Source organism: Terrapene carolina, unplaced genomic scaffold (genome assembly GCF_002925995.2).
Source record: "Terrapene carolina triunguis isolate 2854851 unplaced genomic scaffold, T_m_triunguis-2.0 Scaffold172, whole genome shotgun sequence".
Taxonomy (NCBI): domain Eukaryota; kingdom Metazoa; phylum Chordata; order Testudines; family Emydidae; genus Terrapene; species Terrapene triunguis.
Window position 1 is genome coordinate 680,470 of NW_020664523.1, and position 24,680 is coordinate 705,149.

Consider the following 24,680-nt stretch of genomic DNA (forward strand, 5'->3'; position numbering starts at 1 on the left):
ACGTCTCCTGGGTGCTGCTGGTAGACACGGTACTGCATTGCTACACAGCAGCATCTCCTTGCCTTGCCGGCGGCAGACGGTGCAATATGACTGTTAACCGTCATCGTCGTCTCGTGGTGCTCCTGGCCAACCTCGGTGAGGTTGGTCGGGAGCGCCTGGACATAAATGGGAATGACTCCAGGTCATTCTTTTCTTTAAGTTTCGTCTAATGGAGATTCAGTCCTGCCTGGAATATCATGCGAGCTGGAGGCTTCTGCCTCAGGCTGCTCTCCCAGCCGGCAGCACCACGCTGTCTCACCTACCCCAGCCTACCCCTTGCTCCCATGGCTCATGAAGCCTGGACTCATGAAGTAAGGAGCAGTTCAACTATAGGCTGAGCAAGTGCAGAATGGTGGTAGAATGTGCCTTTGGACGTTTAAAAGCTCTCTGGCGCTGTTTGCTGACTAGGCTGTTTGCGATTAGAAATGCACAGCAAGCCGCGCTGCGCATCACAGAGGCTTTGAAAACCAGTTTCATGACTGGCCAGGCTTCGGTGTGAAAGTTCTGTTTGTTTCTCCATGATGAAAACCCGCCCCCTTTGTTGATTTTAATTCCCTGTAAGCCAACCCTGTAAGCCATGTTGTCAGTCGCCCCTCCCTCCGTGAAAGCAACGGCAGACAATCGTTTCGCGCCTTTTTTCCACGCAGACTCCATACCACGGAAAGCATGGAGCCCGCTCAGATCACCGTGGCAGTTATGAGCACAGTAAACACCACACGCATTATCCTGCAGTATATGCAGCACCAGAAACTTCAACAGCAGGTGAGGAGGGGATGACAGCGTGGTGACGAGAGTGATGAGGACATGGACACAGACTTCTCTCAAAGTACGGGCCCTGGCAATTTGGACATCATGGTGGTAATGGGGCAGGTTCATGCCATGGAACGCCAATTCTGGGCCCGGGAAACAAGCATAGACTGGTGGGATCGCATAGTGTTGCAGGTCTGAGATGATTCCCATTACCTACTGCTGAATTGCCGCCGAAGACCTGGAGCGACTGAAGCACCCGCCGCTGAATTGCTGCCAAAGACCCGGAGCTGCCTGCTGTGGGAAACTCGCGCTGGATTAGTCCTCAGCCAAGCGCAGCCGGAGCCGTAAGGTAGCAGGCGCCCCCCAGCAGGCACAGGGAGGAGTGTCACCCAGCTGCCACAAAGAGACGGCAGGGGGAGCAGGAGAAGTACCGGCCGCAGGAGCCGCCACCGCAAGATGCACACAGCGGAGCCCAAAGTGAGTGCCGCCGAAGACCCGGATGTGCTGGGAAGTGCAGAGTGAGTGCTCAGGGGAGCTCCCTCCCTAGCTATGCTACTGCTGAGGAGGGTCCCTTTTCGACCCTGTGTTCGTTTGAAAACCAGACACCCGGCAACCTACTGATTGCGCTGCTAATGGGGGCTTCCTCTCCTTAAGCTGGGTTTTCACACTGCTAGTTACAGGCACTGAAGTTGCAGAAAGTGCATTTGTTTTTGCCTCTTCAAATATCCAGCTAGCCCAAAAGCTGAATCCCCTGTCTGGAGCGAGAGCACCTCTTGGTTTTTCCTGTCTCGTCTCCCTGGCATTGTTTGCACTAAATGCTGCTGTCTTGTATATGCCGCCTGCTTAGCTATCATGAGGGGAGCTCTATATGTGATTATTTATTAGTAGTAATACTGGGGTGTCTAGGAGTCCCCCGATGGACCAGGACCCCACTGGGCCAGGTGCTGTACCAACCCAGAACAAAAAGACTGTCCCTACCTGAATGTCATGTCCCTCTGAAGGCTCCTTGTCCAGGGGTCTGACATTTCCATCTGTCTGCCCAAATATCACCACCATGTGCTGTGATGATTATCCCTGGCACCATCGTGAGAAACACCTCATGGCACAGCAACAGGCCAGTACAACACAGCAGAGCTGCTGGAAAACACAGCAAGTTGCCAGCCCTTGTGGCTCTTGAGTTCTAAATTGTGGCCTTGGAGGTCAAGTGCTTTAAGAAGGAAACGTGCATGTGACATGAAAGGCGAAGCGGCTCCCGGAGCCACACCCTGTGAGTTTTAAACTAAGGCTGGTCAACACTAGAAAATTAGATCAACCCAGCTACATTGCTCAGGCAGGGCAAAGGAGCTCCCTGAGGACCTAGTTAAGCCAACTTAAGTCCCCGTGTGGACGGCGCTAGGTTGCTGGATGAATTCTTCTGTCAACTTCGCTACTGCTTCTCAGGGAGGTGGATTACTTACAGCGATGGGAGAACCCCTCCCAGCAGCGTCGGTAGTGTCTGCACTCACTCGCTGTAGTGCTGCAGCTGTGCCACTGCAGCGTTTCAAGAGTAGCCAACAAGGCCTGAAGGGTCTGAATAAGCCCAGCACCATGGGGAGAGGGGAGGTCCCCTACAGCTATCCTCTTGCTACTGTTGCTGCTCGAGGCGCCCCAACTGGCTGTCTGCTGTGCCACAGAGGAGGGAGCAGGTGCCTGCCTCAGTGCCTGGCTGTGGGAACCTAAGGAAGAGCAGGACAGGAGCTGGCCTGGCTCTGCCTGAATCTAGGACTGTGGCAATAGGAAAAGGAGGAGAAGCTGAGACCCAGCAACCAATTACAGCCAGTTGCCCTGGTTAGAGCACCCCGAAGGCGGGCTATACTGTCTGCCTCAGATCTTTACTCACGCAGGCTTGCTTGCTCTGTGCCTAGCTGTTTGAGCAGCTGCAAGAAGGGACTTTCTTCCCAGACCAGAAAATTACTGTTGGGGATGTTGAAATGCCAATAGTTATCCTTGGAGACCCAGCCTACCCCTTGCTCCCATGGCTCATGAAGCCATACACAGGCATCCTGGACTGTAGTAAGGAGCAATTCAACTATAGGCTGAGCAAGTGCAGAATGGTGGTAGAATGTGCCTTTGGACATTTAAAAGCTCGCTGGCACTGTTTGCTGACTAGGTTAGACCTCAGCGCTACCAATATTCCCATTGTTATTACTGCTTGCTGTGTGCTCCATAATATCTGTGAGAGTAAGGGGGAGACGTTTTTGGTGGGGTGGGAGGTTGAAGCAAATTGCCTGGCTGCCAATTTTGAACTGCCAGACACCAGGGCAATTTCAAGAGCACAGGTTGCCGCGCTGCGCATCAGAGAGGCTTTGAAAACCAGTTTCATGACTGGCCAGGCTACAGTGTGACAGTTGTGTGTGTTTCTCCTTGATGCAAACCCACCCCCTTTGTTGATTTTAACTCCCTGTAAGCCAATCACCTTCCCCCACTTCGATCACAGCTGGCAAAGGAAATAAACCATGCATTCTTTCTTTATTAATTAAAAAAAAAAGGGAGATAAGGTATCCCGGGTGGGGTAGGGTGGGGGGGGGAGGGAGGGAGGGAAGTAAGTACAAGGCCACATTGCTTATTCTAGCCACACTACAAATCAAAACTGTTTGAATGACAGCCTTCTGTTGCTTGGGCCATCCTCTGGAGTGCAGTGGCTGGGTGCCCGGAGCCTCCCCCCCCACATTCTTGGGCATCTGGGTGAGGAGGATATGGAACTTGGGGAGGAGGGCAGGCGGTTGTACAATGGATGCAGTGGCGGTCTGAGCTCTTGTTGGCTTTCCTGCAGCTCCACCAGATGCCTGAGCATGTCCGTTTGCTCCCCCATTAGCCTCAGCATCACATCCTGCCTCTGCTCATCGTGCTCACTTAATGCTTTCCTGGACTTTGCCGCTGAATGCCTCCATGTGCGTGAGGATGGCATGAGCTCAGAAAACATGTCATGGCGAGTGCGGTTTTTTTGCCTTCTAATCTGTGATAACCTCAGGGACGGAGATGATAGAGGGAGCGTAGAAACATTTGCACCTGTGGGGGGATAAAAAGGGAGAGTAAAATTTAAGATACATTTCTGAGAACAAAAGGGAGACTCTTTCACAGTGAATCAAGCAATTCACAGCAGACAGCACATGTGCTTTAGGTACAAGGTCGCATTTTGCCTTTTATATTGAGCGCCTGCCGGTATAGTGATACATCACACACGGCTGGGCAACAGAATTCGGTTTCCAGGCAGCCATGGTAAGCCAAAGGGTACACGGGTTTGGCTTCTAATTCCTTCATAACGTGGGAATGTTTTCAAACTGCAGCGCCCTCCTTTCCCATAGCAAGCAATGTCGGTTGGGTTTGCCATTTAAAAGGAGGGGCTGCGGTTTTCGGGTGGATGTGCAGAACACACTTCCCCCCACCCCTCTGTGTGGCTATTTGGGATGATCCCTTCACCCCTCCCCCTGCCACGTGGCTATTCTCTGGGATGATCCCTTTTAGCCAAGTGCAAACAGCCCAGCATGAACGGGGTCCTTTTACTGTTCCCTTACAAAAATTCCCCTATTTCAACCAGGTGACCATGAATGATATCACTCTCCTGAGGCTAACACAGAAAGATATAGACCGAATGTTGCTTGAATGCGACCAAAACCCAGGACCATTTGCTGCCATGCTTTATGCTGCAGTGATTCCAGACTACTTGCTACTGGCTTGGCGTGGTAAAATGTGATACCGTGGAGGACAAAATAAGGCAGCCCTCCCCAGAAACCTTCTGTAAAGGTTTTCAGAGTACCTCCAGGCAAGCTTCATGGAGATGTCCCTGGAGGATTCCCGCTCCATCCCCAGACACGTTAACAGACTTTTCCAGTAGCTGTACTGGCCACGAATGTATCCCAAGTCTTCAGGGCAAATCAAACATTAAACACTATTGCTTTTAAATCCTGTACTGTAGTTACAAATGTGCACTCACCAGAGGGGCCTCCTCCGCCTTCAGGGTCGGGGATCCCGCTTTGGGAGGGTATTGGCTCCAGGATGATGAAAAGGTTCTGGCTGCCGGGGAGAATGGATTCACCACTTGCCTGCTGCACATTCTCCTCCTCCTCCTCCTCCTCCTCTTCCACAAAATCCTCCTCCGTGTTGCGTGCGACTCCCCCCTTGCAGGTGTCCACGGACAGTGGTGGGGTGGTGGTAGGGTCCCCCCCTAGAATGCCATGCAGCTGATCATAGAAGTGGCATGTATGGGGCTCTGACCCAGAGTGACCGTTTGCCTCCTTTGTCTTTTGGTAGGCTTGCCTGAGTTCTGCTGTGTGTCCCTGTTGTAGCCTCTGTCCATCATGCCCTGTGCGATTTTGGCATATATATTAGCATTTCTTCTTTTTGATCGGAGTTCTGCCTGCACAGATTGTTCTCCCCATACAGCAATCAGATCCAGTGTCTCCCGTTCGCTCCATGCTGGAGCTCGTTTGCGATTCTGGGGGGACTGCATGGTCACCTGTGCTGCTGAGCTCACCACACTGACCAAAAAGGAAATGAAATTCAAAAGTTCCCAGGGCTTTTCCTGTGTACCTGGCTAGTGCATCAGAGTTCAAAGTGCTGTCCAGAGCGGTCACATTGGAGCACTCTGGGATAGCTCCTGGAGAGCAATAATGTCGATTTGTGTTCGCACTACCCCAAATTTGACCCAGCAAGGTCGATTTTAGCGCTACTCCCTTCACCAGGGAGGAGTACAGAAGTCGATTTTAAGAGCCCTTTAGGTCAATGGAACGGGGTTGGTTGTGTAGATGCATTCATTAGGGTTACCATACGTCCAGATTTCCCCGGACATGTCCGGCTTTTTGGTGCTCAAATCCCCGTCAGGGGGGAATTTCCAAAAAGCTGGACATGTCCGGGGAAATAGGGAGGCATAAGCCAGGGTCCGCCCGGCCCCAGCACGATCCGCCGGGTCCGCAGCACAGCCCAGCCGCCCTGGCTACATTGTAGCGAGCTCGGGCGGGGAGATGGGGGGGCTCGGGCTTCCCTCGTGGGCGGAGACCCCCCGGCCACTGGGGGACCCTTCCTGTGGCCCCGTTGCCCCGCGCAGCTCGGAACCTGGTGCCGCGGGAGCTGTTTCCAGTGGGGACAACAGGCTGGGGAACGTGCTCGGCGGCGGCAGGAAGGAGGCTGCAGCCGGGGCTGCGGGGACCCGCGCCGCCCAGGTCGCCGCTGAGCGTCTGAAGCCCCTGCCAGGCAGAGGCTGCCGGATGAGCGGGGGAGCAGGGCAGGTTGGGGGTGCAGAGGCTGCAGGGCGAGGAGGAGCAGGGCAGGCAGGGGCATAGAGGCTGCAGGGGCAGGGGGTGCAGGGGCAGGGCAGGCGGTGAGCACAGAGGCTGCAGGGGCAGGGGGGTGCAGGGGCTGCAGGGTGAGTGGGGAGCAGGGCAGGCAGGGGCAGGGGGGTGCAGGGGCTGCGGGGCGAGTGGGGAGCAGGGGTCTCAGAGGCTGCAGGGGCGGGGGGGCGCAGGGGCAGGGCAGGCGGGGGCACAGAGGCTGCAGGGCGAGTGGGGAGCAGGGGTGACAGAGGCTGCAGGGGCAGGGGGAGCAGGGGCTGCAGGGCAAGTGGGGAGCAGGGGTCTCAGAGGCTGCAGGGGCGGGGGGCCCAGAGGCTGCAGGGGCGGGGGGCGCAGGGGCAGGGCAGGCGGGGGCGCAGAGGCTGCAGGGGCGGGGGAGTGCAGGGGCTGCAGGGCAAGTGGGGAGCAGGGGTCTCAGAGGCTGCAGGGGCGCGGGGGTGCAGAGGCTGCAGGGCGAGTGGGGAGCAGAGAAGCACTTAGCAACCCCCAACCAAGATCAGAGCGGGAGGGAGGAGGGGGAATGCAGGGTGCTCAGAGGAGGGGGCAGAGTTGGGGCAGGGACTTTGGGGAAGGGGCAGGGCCGGGGCGGAGTTGGGGTGGGGCCGGGGGTGGGGAAAGGGTGGAGTTGAGGCAGGGCCAGGGCCGCCGTGGAGTGTCCTCTTTTTTCAGTGTTGAAATATGGTATCCCTACATTTATTATAAAATCGACCTAATGTGGCTAAATTTGACCTAACCCTGTAGTGTAGACCAGGGCTGAGGGGGGATCTGATAACAGTCTTGGGACCAGATCCCCCACCCTGAAGCGCAAGAAGACAGAAGAACCCGCCGTGCCGAATTACCTACGGCAATTCGGCAGTAGGTCTGGGATGATTCCCAGTGGCTGCAAAACTTTTGCATGCGTAAGGGCACTTTCATGGAACTTTTGGACTTGCTTTCCCCCACCCTGAAGCACAAGAATACCAAGATGAGAGCAGGCAGCTCAGTCTTCGGCGGCAAGACTTGGGTTTTTCTTTTTCTTCGCAGCGGGTGGCACCTTTTTTTATGTGTTCGCTCCCCCTGCTCTTAGAACCTGGCTACGCCACTGCTCCCCAGGCAATGAGTGAGTGAGGGTGCGGGAGAGCGAGTGACGGAGGGAGGGAGGATGGAGTGAGTGGGGTGGGGCCTCGGAGAAGGGGCGGGGCCTGGGTGTTTGGTTTTGTTGGTTCAAAAAGTTGGCAACCCTTAAGGGGTGTTACACTGGCCCCCATCCACATTTTGGAGTCCCTGTGCCACAGTGGCTGTGTAGGAGCAGGAGGTGGAGCAAGGGCGGGGGACTCCCTGGTGAGGGGGTCAGGCCCGGGGGGAGGGGAAACAGGCCCTGGCAGGGGCAATCCCCGCCGTAGTCCCTCCCTGCTCCAGCAGCTGCTAACACTTTCCCCGCTGTCTGGCTCTTTAAGGTCAATTTAAAACAAGACGCGCCCCCTTGCGAGTTCCCAGCCAATGAAAATGGCGGATAGGAAGATCTCGCCCCCCCCCCCCTTTGTTTCTTGGCCCGCCCACCCGCCGGGAAGCCATTTCTCCCATTGGCTGAGGGAGCCGATTTTAAAAACGCTATGCACCGCCCTTAGCAACCGCATTCAGCCTGGCTCGCTCATTGGCTTCCGATTGGCCAATCGCAGGCTGCCTCCTGCCAGGGCCACAGTTTTCAAATTCACATTGTGCAGTAGTAGACGCAGCTCTTGGGTGGAGGCCGGGATCGGGGCCGGGCGCTGAGAAGCCAGGTGAGCTCCGGGCCGGGCGGGTTCCCATATCTGCCTATCCCCCCACAGCTGGGCTGCACTTCCCCGGCCCCTCCCTGCAGTGTCCGGCCCACTCAGCACCCCCCCCCCGGCGTGCCAGCCCCCTCCCCCACTGCCCGGGGTGCCAGCGTTCCCCCACCTGCGCACATGCAGCCCGCGTTGCGCCTCCCCTTCGGCATGTGGCCCGGGGATGACCTGCCCCTTGTCCTTCCTGCGGCCTGCGCTTTCCCACGGCTCGTTGCTGCCCTTTCCCTGTGCATCGCCTGCGAAATCGCTGTGGGGTTGGCAGGGAGCTTCGGCAGCTGCTGATTCCTCCCTCCCGGGGCTTGCAGTCCGCGGGGGGTTGACACTGAGCAGGGATGGGGGGGAAAGAACAGTTTATAAGGCTTCAGGGTTGATTAGAGAATGGGGGCGGGTGTTCCAGATTCCTTTACCCTGAGCCAAAGTTCAGTGACTCCGGGAGAAGGTGCAAATTCAAATCTCTTGTGGCTGGGGGTAGCTGCATGGTGATGAGATTTGTACTGGCCTCATTTCCCTTGCTGGATGCTGCACTAATCCTGGTTGGCTCTCCTCTGATTGGATGGTTTTATCCATAATGTGTCTCCAAACAGCAGCTCAGTCATCTCTGTCTATGTGGATTAGCTAACTCAGTTGTGAATTTGGATCTCTGTTGTGTGGATATTGTAAACCAAGCCAGTTGTAATATGTAGCCATTGTTCCTGTCTTACTGCAGAGCTTTGGGGAAATCCAGGTTTCTGAGCCAGGTTGGAAGGTCCTGGAAAACCTAATCCCAGTTGCTAAAATGATGGCTTGTTTTCCACCAAGTGCCCTATTATTAAAGCACCTGAGACGTGTCCGTGGTGTGATGTGCTCTGGCTCCAGACTATAATTAACCTTGTTGACTTAGAGCACACATTCCAGGGCTGTCTTTGGGAAGGGGGTGGGAATGAAGGGTGCTAGTGAAATGACTGCTTGATGGCACTGTAGGAAAGTGTTCTCTCCATTTGCCCCACTCCCTCAACTTAACCAGAGGACAAAAGCCCATATTTACCTTCCCACACAACTCCCATGACTTCAGTACAGTCACACAAAGCATGGATTTGGTCCCAAGCATACTTAGTTTAAAGGGGAGCAGGGTGATGTTGACAGTCCCAAAATGTCACAGCGTGGGCTGCTGCCCTTAGATGGCTCAGACCGGCCACTTAATGCAAAAACAAACATGCAAACAGCTACAGGCCTGGACCATAGAGCCTTTCACATCTAGGTCACTAGTTCACATCCGGCCTGGCAGGCAGGTGCTCAGCTGTTTTGGCAATGGGCTCATTACAACTGCTTGGGATCTAGCTGCAATGTCAAAATTGCTCTCATCTAGTGCCTGGCTGGGGAGAACATGTCTCTGTCCAGCTCCTAGTGAGGTGGGGGGCTCACTCACAATCCATAACAGCTGACACTAATGAGGCCTATTCTAGGTCAAGGTTGAAGTGCATTGGCTGGGGCATTGTGAGTGGGTAGCTTGCCGTGCTGGTGCCCATATGTACCTGTTCTGTGAGTAAACAGAGGCCAATAAGTCTCCAGGGTTGATAATCCAGCTCCAAAGCCATACAGACAGTTGCTTTGCCCTCCTGTCTCCCCTTCTCTTAAGACAGTGTGCTCTAGTGGATAGAGCACCCAGAAGACGGGTTCTAGTCCCAGCTCTGCCATGGGATTGCAGGGTGACCTCAGGCAAGTCAGTTCATGGCCCCGTGCCTCAGTTTCTCCATCTGTAAAATGGTGGTAATGATGCTCCCCTCGTGGCTCTGTGATCTATGGATGAAAATTAAGAGCTGGGTATTGGCCGATATATAGATGCTGGGAAACGCTTTGTAACATGCTCTCTGAAAATGGTGGCTGAGCAGGAAGGGGGATCCACATATCAGGGTTCATTTGTGAAGGGGTGATGTCATAGTAGCCACTGGAGTCAATGGAAACTGTAATGACTGGGTGGTGCGGTTTGGGCTGTACATGGGAGAACAGCAGTGCTGGTGGGAGCTTGTCTGGAAAGTCAATCTAGGCTGCATTCTGCCCCTGGGCTGGCCTGGCTGCATGGTGTAGGTCTCCAGATTTGAACAAGAGGCTTTTCAACTCCTGTGGGTGTGAGCTATCTCTGCCTTGGTCTGTTGGTTTGTGTTCCTTGGAGCTACACCAGATGTTGGGATTGGCACTGCCAAAGGCACTGAGCAGATTAGGCCCTCAACATGCTGGGGTGATTTTGTTTGGCTTTCTAACAAGAGCAGATTTCCTCTGCATCAGACTGACTGGAAGACAGGTGAAGATGGGCTGCTCTAGCTTCTCAGAGTGCAAGCCAATAGGGTCTCTGTTTCCCAGAGGAGGGGCAGGAGAGGGTGCAAACTACAGAGAGGAACCAGACAGATACTCCAGCTGATAGGAGCAACTGCAGAAGCAGCCAAGGCGGGGACCTTCAGACATCCAGAGACCTTTCTGCAGTTCTGATTGAGGAAGGGGGTTGGAGCAATAATCCAATCTCTTCACCTCCGCTTCTCTCCATACTACCACTCTTACCATCTTCTCCCCTTCCCTGCACCCTCCTCGCCTTCCCTTTTCTTTCCATTTAATCATGGGACTAACATGCTATTAAGGCCCGGCTTGACAAAGCCCTGGCTGGGATGATTTAGTTGGGGATTGGTCCTGCTTTGAGCAGGGGGTTGGACTAAATGACCTCCTGAGGTCCCTTCCAACCTGATATGCTATGATTCTATGATTTGCAGCCATCACATGGTTCACTCAGCTGGTGTGTTCTATCCCTTGCCCCCCCATGTAGATTACAAGCTCTTTGGAGCGTGGACCTTCTGCTGTTCTGTTTATATGGTACCTAGCACAATGGAGCTCTGATCTTGGATGGTCATTAGGTACATTAATAACATCTGCTTTCTCCCAGCCCTCCCTCGCACACCACTACTTCGGTTCAACCTCGTTTCCAGCTGGACCCTAACTGCCAGCCCCCTGGCAGAGTGATGGGAGGGAGGAAGAAGCAGAGCAGGATAGAATGAATTCTATCTGAATTGTAACTAAATATCCTATTTTGGGGGCCAGGGAGCGAAGGTCCTACAGTTGGTCTTATATCTGGATCTTCTGCTGGACAGCTTGCTGTCACCAGGTTGGCACTGGCCTGCTGGTGTCCTGTTCATCATGTCCCTCAGCAGCCAGCCAGCCCTGAGGGAGAAGTGTCTGGTTCTCTGCAGCCCTGCAGATGAGGGTCTGCAGGGGCACATGGGTGTGTGCAGGGATTTTTTTTGGCATGCTCCTCTCCTCTGTTACCTCCCTAATGCCTGCATCTTCTTCAGTACCTCCAACGCTCTGGATGGGTAGACTTGCCTGCAAACTACTGCTGACTAGTGCCCACCCGCCACTCCCGACAACCAAACCCACCTGCCAGCATCCTTCCTGCCTTCCTGTTGCCTTAGCCCTCCTGCTACCCCACGGACAAAGGCCCAGGCCTCCTTCCTGGCCTTTGGAATGCTCCCAGTTGTTATTTCCATGGGACCCCAGTGGCATTCAAAGAGTTAAATAGGGAGTATGCTCACCCTGGCTTGCATGCTCCTAAGCCCTAGCAGTGGTTCTTCCCCTCCTCACATGAGAAGGCCCCCAGACTAGCTCCGCTTCTGTGCCACTTGCCTTCCTCAAAGCAGCTTTGCAGCCCAGGGGAAATGTTGCCATGGAGCCATGGCAGAGCAACAGTCCTCGTCCCATTGCCTTTTCCCCATGACAACAGGGTGGTTCTTGTGCATTCTCCTGGGGCTTGTTGCATTGCTCCCCGATCAGAAGGTAATGGAATGGGGGTGGCCATGACCCAAGGTCCCTTGGACTGAAAGCTGTGGAGAGAGGGGCCATTGGCCTGGAGAAGCAACAGTGGCTCACAGTAGCACCTGAAAAGCCAGACCGTGAGGGATGAGGCTGGTGGAGGGTGGGAGGGGTCATTGCTTCCCAGGCTGTGAGGTGAGTCACTGGGAGCTGTGGGAGGTGGTGGCTTCTGCTTGGTCCCAAAGGGCTATTCTCTGCCTGTGAGGTGGGTGCATGTATTAAAGGTTGTGTCTGAACTGCAGCTGAGCTGCTGCTAAAGTCCCTGGGGCAGGGGCAGAGGTTTGCAGTCACTGCTCTGTGGTCTGGATGATAACAGAGGAGTATGGATAGAAAATAAACCCATGTCTCCTAACGCTGCTCACTGGGTGCCATTGGGCAAATCCTTTCCCCTCCCCATGCCTCGGTTTCCCCATCTGTGAGGTAAGGATAAAGGCTGTTTGCCCACTGCATGGGGGAGGCTGAGGCCTTGAGTCTGTAAAGTGCATTAAAATAATTAGTCAGCATTTTGGGGGCATCTTTTGTCTGTGTGTGCAGGTGTGCTTGGGCAGAGAAGATGCCAGTGCCACGCAACTCCAAGACCACAGGCAGTAAACAGCTACGGCCTGGCAAAACAGGAGCAGTAGAAAATGTCAGACCCGAGAAGGTGAGTCTGTGGGGCTAATAATTTTCTCCTGCCCTGCTGGGAGCTGGGGCTATGGATACATATGGATTGCTCACTCTGGGGGTAGCAATGGGGCCTTCGCTGGTAAAGGTGCGGGCTGGTCCCTGGAGTTGGGAGGCCACAGGAAAAGGTGGCTTCTCCCTCTTCTAAGAGTTGGGCCAAGATTGGTCCCAGCACTTCAGTCGTGTTAATGCTTTAAAGCTCTGGGCTGGCCCCTACAGAGCTGCAGTCTGGCCTGTTGCCCTTTGGGCAAGTCACACAGCCTCAAACCCTATCTGTAAGCTGGGGTCTAGCCTGCCCGCACTTCCCCCTCAACAGGGTTTGGTGAGGCTGATACATCAGACTCAGCTACTGCGGCATTGGGGGACAGACACCTATCACAGCTGGAGCTGTGAGAATACATGACGCTTCCAGCCCCACCTCGACTGCTTTGTTCTCCTGAAAGCTGGTATCTTTGGTGCCACGTCCTATGCTCTGGGCATGGCTGCCAAGGGAAGGGTGGCAGAGGAGCTCACGCCTGGTGAGGTTGGGTCCAGCATGCCATCTCAATCATCTGCTCCTTGCTCTAGGAGGAGAGCTTTCAAGCAAAGAGGTCCCCGTCCTCACCCCAGGGGGCACCCAAGAAGAGGTCAGCCTTCGGAGACATCACTAACGTAAGGAGACAGCACTGCTGTAGGGATTGGGGGGAAGAAGCTTGTGGGGGAGCTGGATGGGCAAGGTTCCTCTCCGAGCTGAATGTTTCATTTCTACCTTGCGTCTCCCCGTCCTGTTTCCTGGTCTTGTATTGTGCCTCTCCGGAGAGGCACCATACATCTTTGCTGGCTCATGCATGGGCTTGGGGGTGGGGGACCAGGGGTCCTGATGCCTGGTCCACTGCTCTGATATAAAGACCACGCTCCCATATATTAGTCCTTACACTCTGATCTGGGAACAAACTCTTCTTCCGTGTCCCAGCCCTGTGCTCTAACCACTAGACCATGCTGATGTTAACATTAAAATATTTTCCCTGCTAAGACTGGGGTGGAATCAACGTCCAGTGAAACTTCACAACTATCAATAGTCTGCAGGCAAACCAGGCAGCGAACCTGTTTGCTTAGGAGGCACTAGCTCCCTTCATTGGCTGCCCTGTATTGGACGTGCCCCTACACCTCCCCGGGGTCCTTCTAGACCAGGGATCAGCCACCTTTGGCATGCGGCCTGCCAGGCTAAGCCCCCTGGCGGGCCGGGCCGGTTTGTTTACCTGCCGTGTCCGCAGGTTCGGCCGATCGCTGCTCCCACTGGCTGCGGTTCGTTGCTCCAGGCCAATGGGGGCTGTGGGAAGTGGCGTGGGCCGAGGGATGTGCTGGCCGCCCCCATTGGCCTGGAGTGGCGATGCTGGGGAGCCTGGCCAGGCTGCCCCTCTGTGTGTCGTGCTGTGCTTCCAGCATTGCCCTCTCACCTGCCAGGCTCACAAGAACCAGGCTGGCCTGAGGAAGAAGGATGCTGCGAAGGCAGGTCCCAGGAAGGCGCAGAAGGGCACAGCTGCTCTGGGGGTCTTGAAGAACAATGAGATCAACTTTAAAAAGTGAGTAACTCTCTGTGGGTCAGCCTTGATGCAGCCCCAGCCCCTCCCACCCCTTGTGGCCGCATTGCTCCTCGCTCTGATGGACGCGCATTTACCCTGTTATCTGAGCTGCTGTCCCTGTGGCTAGCACCAATACTGGCTCGCACAGTGCTGTCGCTTTCCAGGCTGCAGCCCAAGGGGACCCTCTGGCAGAGGGTCAGTCTCCAAAGGCTTAATGTCTCTCTGTGCCAATGCTTCTTGGCTGTCAGGGTCTCTTGGTGGTGGAGCTGGGGGCTCTAATGGTAGGACCCTTTGCCAGCTGGGAGGGTGGGGTGTCCACGGAGAGGCTTTTGCCATTGGGAATGTGCTCAGGTTGCTTGCTGGCGGGATCCGTGGCCATGGCGAGCTCTCCTCCAGTGGGGAACTAGGAGGATAATTGAGAAAATGGAGTGGGAGAAGCTGCAGGCCAGGCCCCCAGTGTAAAATGGGGAGGGGGGGTAGAGGGACATCCCTCCATCCTGGCTGACTGATGCACAGGGAAGAAGGGAAATCCCAGGGGATGTGGCTGCAGCTAAAGACAAATGGGAGGCTGGGATGTGGAAGGAAGGGGTGTCGTTATGTGGAAAATAGTCGAATGCCGAGGGGGGCGTGCTGCCCACGGATGCTGGGCAGTTATAATCACCCTGTCTGAAAGGAGATGGCAGACGTGTGTGTCCTGGGTGAGAAGATTCAGGGTCCTGGAAAAACTCCTAGGAAGAGAGATGGGGATTGCATGCCTTGGAGAGGAGACTAATAATAGGGGATGTGAGGCAGGTGTACAAAGGGAGTGGTATGGAGGGGACAGATCAGGAGATCCTTGTTGTCCTAACACAAGGACATGGGGACTTCAATGGAATTGAAAGCCATTCCATATAAAACTGCTAAAGGAAAATGCCTTTTCCATACAATGCATGGTTGGCCTGTGGAACTCTGTCACAAGATCTCATGTAGGCCAAGAGCTTAGTGGAATTCAAGGAAAGTTTGGGTGTTGATGTGGATAACGGGAACCTTCATGGTGATGTTAGTCAAGATAAAATATTGGCAGGGCTGTAAAGCCTGCTTCAGGGTATTAGCCAATCATGGACGGGGAAGACATTTCCCTCATGCGTAGGTGTCTTTGTTCACTCGGCGGGGGGGCGGTTCTTGCCCCTGCCTCTGAAGCAGCTATTACAGGGCACTATTGGAGAGGGGACCCTGGGCTAGCTATACCCTGGTCTGATGCGATCTGGTGATTTCTGGGGCACTGGATGACCAACACCTCCCTGCCCCTGAGCCTGGCCTCTTGCAGTGTCTGACCCACTCTTGGCTGCTTCTGTTAGGTCAACAAGGAAAACGCCCCCAGCTGAGGCGCCTGTTGATCCCAAACTGGTTCCCAAAAATGACCCGGTGCCGGAGGAGCCAGCACCCACGCAGGTCAGTGGAATCGGGTGCTCACTGCCAACCTAGTGGCCCCTGGGAGGGCGACGGGCGTGAACAGCACATGGGGCTGAGCTGGTATGCTGGCATTGCACTCCTTGCAGGAGGGAAGTGTCCTGGCCTCACACTGTCCCTAGAGGGCGCTCGTTCACCTCTTCCTGGGGATACCGAAGCACTGCCTGCAATTGCTGCCTCGACTGCTCACCCTGTGGGGGTCCAAACCTCTGGCCCTGTCCGTCTGCTTGCGCCAAGCTGCACCTTGCCCCCTCCCCAGCTGCTGGGCTACACAGATGGGATCTGGCAGCTAATTTCCCCTGAATGCTGGGTTGAGGCAGGTCTGCCTCCTGCAGGCCACGTAGGCAAACTGCTACAGAAAAGTCCTGCCGGGAGAGCAGCACGAGAGGAGTTGCAGAGCAGGATGAAACACAGTGACAGGGCATGCAGCGCCTGCTGTGTTCCAGGCTGGGGTTTGCCACATAGTTGTGGACGCTCCTCTGCTAACTGAGAGAGGTGCGTTGGCAAAGCAGTCTGGGGCTGGCAGCCCAGTGCCTGACCAGCCATCGCTCTCAGTGCCTCGTTGTCATGAGTGCTTGGGACTCATCTCTCTGGTGTCCCAGAGGTATCCCCCAACCCTCTTGCCTTTCACGCAGGTGCCTGCCATTGAGGACATTGACAAGGAGCAGCTGGGAGACCCGTACGCCAGCGCCGAGTACGCCAAGGAGATCTTCAATTACATGAAGGAGAGAGAGGTGTGTGGCACTCGGGGAGGGCTCAGGCACAGGGATCTCAGCTTTGCCCGTCTCTCCTTCCTCCTCTGATGGATTGGCCCAGCCTCTCAGAGCTCGCTGGCTTGACGCCCTGGGGATGCTAGGCTGGCTCCAGGGGCATCCGGCACAGGAAGGAGCTAGAATGCCAGGCCGAGGCCCCTAGGGTCTGAAAGTCCCATTGTCTCCAGAGAAGAGAGTGCAGCCCCCTCCAGTGCATTTGTCTGCCGCATTTCATGGCATTGCAGATGGGGGGCTGGTGCATTGGGAGGGCAGGCAGGTTGCGCCTTAGCACTTGACGCATAAAGCTTGATTTCCAAAAGCCCCTGGCTCATGTCCTGGCTGGCTTGGCTCAGCCTTTCGCTCTTTCCAAGCGGGCAAACTAGCTCCAGGCATCCTGTTACGTACAGGTCTCTGTTCCCGCTGCCTGCTCCGTGCAGCCTCTCTGGAGCCCAGGGCTCTCCTGGCAGGAGGCTGTCTGGTCCTGGGCAGGGTGATTGGTTCCACTTGGCTGATGGCTGCTCTGTCCATGGCACTGAGTCTCCCTGAGAAGCCCTGGGCAGGCCCTGGTGGCCATTTCCCCTCCGGCCGTGCTGTTCACTGGCCCAGCAGGGGAAGCAGGCTGGGCTCCTAGCTCACCTCTGCATGGTGAAGCCCAGTTACAGCTGCTCTCCTTGCAGTGCTGTCTGTGCGGATGGCACCTTCTGGCGGGAACTGTCCTCCCAGCCACTAATCCCTGCTGGGGGCCGTGGGTGGCCCCTTCCCCTGATGTAGCAGGGCTGGCTGACCCCAGGAGGGATGAGCAGCTTGGGGTAGGATCAGCTGGGCTCTAGCGTCCAGCCCATCACGAGAGTTGGTGCCATTACAGAGACACAACTGGGCTTGGGTGGGGGGTGGGATCCTCCTACGTCAACAGTGGGGCTGAGGGCCTGTCCCAGGGAGGCCCTGTCGTGACAGCGGCAGCTGCTGGCCATGGTGCCATGGAGAGAGCTTAGCAGCCTGCCTGCAGGAGGGCAGGGCCATGGACTCAGCCTCTCCAGGCTCCTACCCGCATGCTGCAGTGGGTGGGCTTCATTCACTAACAGCCTCTCTGTGGCTCCCTTGGCAGGAGAAGTTCTTGCTCCCAAACTACATGGAGAACCAGCACGACATCAGCAGGGACATGAGAGCCATTCTGGTGGACTGGATGGTGGAGGTCCAGGTGTGCACCCGGGTTCCCTTGTGGTGGTGGGGAAAACGAACTGCCAGGAGTGTGTGTGTGTTTAAAAAAAAAAAAAAAACACACTCACCCAGCTGGAGGTGGGGCAGACCAGCCCTCCCTCCCCAGCAGGCTTGAGCAGAAGCCACATGGAGGAGAGAAACCCCTCAGCCCCCGTGATGTGGTTCGGCTGCATGCAGCTGTGAGCCTAGCTTGTGGCGGGGGTGAAAGGGCTGTGAGTGGAGAGGGGGCTGCAGGCCAGGGGGAGGAAGCTGCTTACTGTGTTTCCACACAGTCATTGGGAGGGGCCAGTTACCTCGTGGAGACGCTGGCCCTGGCTCTCTTCTGGGCGTGCGTCAGGAGTCTGGAGAGAGGAGCAGCAGCCTGGTGAGTCAGACAAGTGGCGTGCCAGGGACCCTTCCCTGTGCCAAACGACACTGATCTGTGCCTGGGCACTCGGGGTGGGCAGCCTGGGGCAAAACAGCAGACATGACCTTCACCCCCAGGCTGGGAATGGGAAGCATTTTCCCCTGGCTGCTAAAACAAGTCCCAGCCTGTATGAGGGCAAGTCTCGGGAGCAGAGCGGGTAAGGGGGTCTGTTGCCCCTTGCCCTGAGCCTGCTGCATGAGGCGCCCGCCTGGGGAGGGCAGCTTGGGAACGTAGCAAACCTTGAGTGACTGCACCCAGGGTAGGTCACACTGGCTGGCATGTGCCATTCCATCTGTGTCTCCCCCAGGAGAACTTTGAGCTGAACCATGAGACGCTGTACCTGGCGGTGAAGCTGGTGGATCACTACCTGGTGGAGGTGGTGAGCATGAGGGACAAGCTGCAGCTCATTGGCTCCACGGCCATCCTCATCGCTTCCAAGTTTGAGGTGACCCAGCTCTGGCCTGGGCAGAGGCTGCAGGGTGTCGGGGGCAGCCTGGCTTGTAGGCAGGGGGTAACACAGGCCCAGAGGGGGACACATGTGGGGCATGCTGTGCAGTCACAGCATAGCTCCCCACGCAGCTCACATGGCTAAGGCTACAGCGCAGTGATTGACCATTGCTGCTCGAAAGGCCCCAGTGCCGGAATAGCAGTGAGGGGGCGGGCAGGTTGGGATCGAGGGAGTGGTGGGCTGGAATTCTCCCCTTGGGTCCTAGTTAGCCCTTAGGCGGGTCCTGTTGGTTAGCGTCCCACCTTTAACGCAAATCCCTGGGAGCGTATGCTGGTGTGAACTGGGCTGTACCAGCAAAGGGGGAAAGATCAGGCAGTTGGGACATTCCAAATGCTAAAGCTGCCCCATGAACTTGGACCTTGGTGCACGTCCTGTGGACCGAGTGTTCTGCGATAGCTGCCACTGAGCAACTAACCTTAACAAGGGAGGAAGAGCTGCATGGATCGCTCCGCAGCACGGCGGTGTTAATGTTACACCTGACTTGGGAGTGTTGGAGCCACAACGCAGGATTAACTCAAGTTTTTGCATTTAATTTCCTAGTTGAAGGAGGAAACAGGAAGGGGGGGAAGGGAGTCTCAGGGAGAGAATGCTGCCATTGGTGACAGGGCTCATGTGCTTTTTGATCCCACAAGTGCTGGTTAAAGCATTCCAATGCACTGTGCTTGGGAATGGAGCCCAGCTGTTCCAGGCGCTGGCAGTTTGTTGGGACACTGCCCAAAAAGGAGGAAGAATTCCACACCCCACTCTGTAGCCAAAAATCAAACCAAGCTGGAGAGATGTCCCCCTCTTCCCACCACCACCTTCTGAGTATTATGGTGGAAATCCCCAGCCTGAAAGGTGAAAGTTTGGGCAAGTTACCCAGGTGGGGAGACTGGGGTAGGGCTGATCAAAAATTTTCCAATCAAAATCTTGATTTATCTATCTATCAATCAAATGCCCCAAACTGATATTTCAATCCAGATATACTGCTGCAGTACCTTATGGGAACTGTTGGTGGGTTGTCCCCTGCTGGATTTTCCGCTATGGTCTAGGCTCCCTGGTTGGACTACATCTCCCATGATGTACTGCCTTCCCTTTCTAAGAGGGGAAACTTTGGGGCATCCTGCAAGATGTCAAGCCCATCCTATAGAGGAGAGCAGGAGCATGAGGCACCTGAACTACAACTCCCATGAGACACTGCAACGGCATTTCCCAAATAAAATCTTTCGATCTTGAGTTTTTGCTGAAAATAAGTTTCCCATGGAAAACTTAGATGAAAGTGAAGCACTCTGCATCGGCCTGCCCCATCTTCAATGAACATTTGGCCCACCACTGAAATGCAGTCATCTCTGGAACAGAACGTGGCAGCTGTTCAACAGCAGCAATACAGAGCAGTTCCGGAGAGGTGTTATCCCATTTGTGACTGCAGGGCTGTCCCTGGGGGGCAGCATGGCCTCATCCAAGTTGAACTCCAGCCAGGACAATAGGGTTCACATCTCTCAGAAGGTGCCAGTGGGTTTTTAAAGAGCCAGAAGGGAGATCTTTATATTTAAAAAAAAAAAATGCATAAGGGGATTGGGAGCCAACCACTGAAAGTGAATGGGATTCATGCTCCAAGTTCACCTAGGTGCTTCTGAAAATCTCACCCCGAGGGGGTCAGGGTTTTAGTTTAGTCCCTGCCGGGCAACTAAGCACAGCACCCCCTAGGGACTGGGGCAGCAATGGCCTGGGTGTAGGTGGGGCTGACCATTTCTGTGGCTGTTCCCCTTTAGGAGCGCTGCCCCCCGTGTGTGGATGACTTCCTCTACATCTGTGACGATGCCTACAAGAGGGAGGAGTTGATTGCCATGGAAATGAGTATCCTCCGCACGCTGAAGTTTGACATCAATGTTCCCATCCCATATCGCTTCCTGCGGAGGTTTGCCAAGGTGGGGCCCCATTTCTGCCACTAGGGGAGGATGTGGGTGGTCACAGCTAGAGGCCAGCGGGCGGACACCCTCCCCCACCAGCCAGCTGGCACAATCACATTGCGCTGCTGGTGGGGAAATGAGCACGACGTGGGCATAAAGCGCTCTACGAGGGGGTGGTGCCACAGGGAGAGCAAAGGCTGCACCTTCGCCCGAAGGAAAATGTTAACTTGTAAGAGGGGCTGTAACCAGCAAACAAGCTCTTTCCTTTCTCCCCACCCACCGGGTCCTGTCACTCCTGCCAAAACCTGCTGTTCCTTTCCGCACCGCAGTGCCTTGGAGGCAAGTCCCGACTCAGGGCACCGAGGGGAGCAGAGCGGGATGTTCAGTGCCAGGAGCACCAATGTCTCTTTCTCCTCCATCCGCTTGCTCTTTGGTCCACGCAGGCCTGTCTATCTCGGTCATGTGGAAGCGCTGACTGGCTCCTCTGCCCCTGCCTAGTGGTGCCCCCTGCTCTGCCCAACACACCCGCAGCAGAGAGCTCTCTCCCGGCCAGGGAGGGGAATCAAGTGCTGACTTGGCTGTGGGCTCCAGAAGGGACAGGAGCATCTGGCTCTCAGGGTGGGAGACGAGCAGGTGTCCAGGCCTGGATGCCAGAGGCTCCTCCATGGAGAAGTCTGGATCTGGCTTGTCCCGGCAGGGGAGTGAGACAGTTGGGCCAGTCCCAGCTGCTGGGCTTGAGTGACCTGGACAGGCAGCCAGGCTGGCTCACTCAGTGACTCTCCCCTTGGGCCATGGGGTGCCCTGGACCCATCCCCCTTCCTCACCCCTGTGCTGAGCACCAACGGGACCCTTACTGCAGCGAGCTAGCAGCTATCTGCTGGGTGGGACCACCTGCCTCTCCCACGGAGTCAGCGCTGAGCAGAGTTCTCCAGTGCAGACAGTGTGCTCTCCCATGACCATGCCCTGGCTCTGGGGGCAGCATCTCCCCTTCACCAGGTGCTCAGCAGGAAGGTCTCACCACAGCTCCTTTTTCCTCCCACGGTCCCAGTGCGCTCACGCCAGCATGGAGACACTGACCCTGGCCCGCTTCATCTGCGAGATGACCTTGCCAGAGTATGACTATGTCCAGGAGAGCGCCTCCAAGCTGGCCGCCAGCTGCCTGCTCCTGGCCCTCAAGATGAAGAGCCTTGGTGGATGGGTGAGTGCCCTGCTCTCCTGGCCCTTCCCCATGCCTGGCTGTCCAGGTTGGCTGTCCAGGTTGGCTGTCTAGGTTAGCTCCACTGGCCCCGAGGAGCAGGAGGCTGCCTGGAATGGCTGCCCCTTTGGCTGCTGTTGCTGACTCTCTAGCAGTGTCGTCTGACTGGTTTCCCCCAGGGTCAAGTCGCCAGTCTCTGTTCCTAGGGATGGGCACTGTCCTGGAGCCGCTGGGAACATGGCTGTGGGAGGGTTGGTCCCAGATCCAGCAGTCTGTGCCGGGAACCCCCGGCCTTGAGCTACTGATGCACTTTCAATCCCGGATGGACAGGGAAGCCCCACCCCTTCCGGTTCTCCTTTGGCCCTGCCTCTAATAGCTAGCTCCACGTGAGCCTGTGGGGCCCGAGTTTCTAACCCTGCTGAGTCCCACGCCTGCTCTCCAGCTCCCCACTTCCAGAGACTGTGGAGCCTGGGGTAGGGGCAGCTGTACTGGGCAGGCCCTGGTACCTTCAGGGGGAGTTCGAGAAGGGGGCAGCTCACCGCACTCTCCAAGCCAGGCCCTCAGCAGCCTCAGGAGTGGGGTTTGCTCTGCCTTCTCATCCTCCATAGCTGGCCCCTGGCAGCTGACTCTGGTGCTTGGCTGCTCTCTTCCCATCCCTGGGATCTTTGGCCACAGTGTCCCTGTTTGCTGATGGCCACCTGCACAGAAGCCATTGCTTTGGCTCCGTGTGGGGACCTGACTGGGCCTGTCTCTGCTCCTTACTCTTCACGATGAGAAGGCAAACTCAGCTGTTACCTAAATTGGGCAAGTGATCCGTGTCCTGTCTGTGCTGGAGTCCAGCCAAGCAGCCGTTATGGGGTCAGGACATCCCAGGGGTCAGATCTATCCCCAGTGTCCTGGAAGAAGCAGCACAGGGTGTATGTGCAATGGTGCTGGTCCAGGCTCTGAGTCCCTGTAACGTGTTGTAGAGCCCCACACTGGAGTATTATAGCGGGTACAGCTCTCAGGAGCTCCATCCACTGGTGAAGAGGCTGAACTTCCTGCTGACCTACCAGCACGATGACAAGTTAAAGGCGGTGCGCACAAAGTACTCCCACCGGTGAGTGGACTCTCCTTGCTGCGGTGTGTTTGTGGTGTGTCTGATGGGCTGGGGCCGGGAGATTTCTTCCACTGGCCAGCAGGGGGTGCTGCACTGGGCATGTCACCTGCCTGGGCAGCCTGGGGCGGGAGCTGTGAAGCTGTAGCCCGATATGAGTGCCCTGCTGCCTTGGCCCCAAGTGCAGTGTCAGCTTCCAAGGGACTATTGTGATCACTTCGTTCTGGCCTGCACTCTGCAGAACGTTGATCTGCAGCACGGCAAGGACTGACTGCCCCCAGTCGCTCTGATCTTCCTCTCTTTAGAGCTAGCTGTGGCTTCTGACACCCTGGCCCTGTTGCATCGAGAACGGGGGGAGCAATTGAGCCACCTGGGCTGGCTAGCTGCAGTCTGGCAGAGGCTGGCCCAACAGGAGCTCGCCGTACTACGGCTAAGGGCCTGCCTGCATTTCACAATCTATGTCAGTGCTCTAAGGGGTCCTTGCTGGGCTGTGGCTGCTGCAGGGGCAGAGCCAGCAAAACCGCCCTGCACGCTGGAGTCATGGGCCACCCTGGCCTGGAACTTATGCCACAGGCCTGGGGTGGCGGGTAGCACCTGAAAGGGGGAGAACCTGGAAAGGGAGAGAAATTTGCCCTTTGCTCTGCGTAAAGAGGGGGCTGGAAGGCTTGTACACTAGGAGCTCAGGTCCCATGTGCCCAGAAGGACTCCGTGGTGACTGGAGAACGTGCCAGCAGGGACAGGGCATGGGGGCAGGGTTGCTAGACTGAGCACGTCAAGCTGATTTAATGCCAATGCCTAATGAACTTTTTGGAGAAAGGACTCCTTTGCTAATGACCACAGGCATTTGGCTGGGGCCCAGTGCCCCAGCAGACTTCCCTCAGGCTGGCTGGAGTTCCCGCCCCCCCCCCCCCCCCCCCCCCCGTACCCTGTCCTATGCTATGTGCCTCCGCTGGGTGTGCCACACTAACAGGCCTGTGTCACCTTTTCAGAGTCTTCTTCGAAGTAGCCAAGAGTGCTCCCATGGACATGCTGAAGTTGGAGGTGGCTCTGAAGAGCTAGCCCAAGGGACGGGGTGAGCAGCCCTCTTGGGGGCTGGCAGCCCTGCCCTTGGCTAGGAGGGGTGCGCAGCCCATGTGTAAATAGCCTGTATATAGAGATTTGCTTCCTTGGCCCAAACAGGTCTGTACATAAATTTTTTTTTTTTTTTTTAATGTTAAAGGGGGAAAAAATGTAGCAAGTGTTATTGGGGGGACTAAACACATGAAAATAAGTCAATAAAATATTGTGTATCTGTCCTGCCTGGCAGAGTCTGTTTAGTATTCCCAGCCCAGCAGTGGCGTGAAGTCAGGGCCCCTTGCTATACGGATACCTAGCAAGACACTCCCTGCCCCCAAGGAACTTGCAGTGGAAATACAGGCCAAAGGGTGGGAGGGGTGATGTGTAGCCCATGGTCACACAGCTGGGTGGGGGTGGTGTGCTGGGGGGAGGGGTAGCAGGGTTGTTTCTTTGAGGTTTGCTGGGGTAACACCTGGCCTCCTCTAGTCTATTGTGCTAATCTCTGCTGCACAACTCCAGGGGCGCTCACAGCTCGCAGTGGGGTTCTTCCTGACTGCTTCCTGCATCTGAAGTGCCGATAGATGGATTCTTTCTGGCTGGGTCTTAGCTCAGAACCAGGGGGTTGGGATACATCTGGATGTGCCTGTGACTGCCACATGGGCGCTAGATGGTAGCGCTTTGCAAGCTGCGTGCTGAATGACGACCCTGCAAAATAGGAGATGGTCTTAAAACGACTCTTCCTCCTTTTGCCTGTATCAGTGAGGCGAATGGATGCTGAGATACTCCTGAAAACCCCAGGAGATTCTGCAGGCGCACACTGGCCTGAATTTAGCTTCCAGAATCATTATTGATGAAGAAGCCAGCTTGATGCTCAGATCACAGGGGAAGTAAGGGAAAAAACCCATGGCATTAAATCATTGTGGAGTTACTGTGGCACATGAGAAATAGAGCCATGTGATTTTAGGCAAAAACACACCGAAGCATAAAGCCATGCTGGGTGAGATGAATGGTCCATCTAGCCCAGTATCCTGTCTTCCAACAGTGGCCAATGCCAGGTGCTTCAAAGGGAATGAACGGGGCAATTCTCAAGCGATCCATCCCCTGTCATCCAGTCCCAGCTTCTAGCGGTCAGAG

The 24,680-nt window shown here is 55.9% G+C and overlaps 1 protein-coding gene across 1 annotated transcript; it reads left to right on the forward strand.

The window, feature by feature from the left end:
- Positions 1-7,797: 7,797 nt before the first annotated feature.
- Positions 7,798-23,783, forward strand: CCNB3 (cyclin B3). The gene is made up of 12 exons (XM_024199310.2): positions 7,798-7,876; positions 12,287-12,395; positions 12,983-13,066; positions 13,859-13,977; positions 15,315-15,408; positions 16,062-16,160; positions 17,284-17,376; positions 18,110-18,247; positions 20,062-20,217; positions 21,248-21,397; positions 22,363-22,493; positions 23,480-23,783. The coding sequence occupies exons 2-12, from the start codon at positions 12,306-12,308 to the stop codon at positions 23,547-23,549; spliced, it is 1,224 nt and encodes a 407-aa protein (XP_024055078.1). The 5' UTR covers positions 7,798-7,876; positions 12,287-12,305; the 3' UTR covers positions 23,550-23,783.
- The last annotated feature ends 897 nt before the right edge of the window (positions 23,784-24,680 follow it).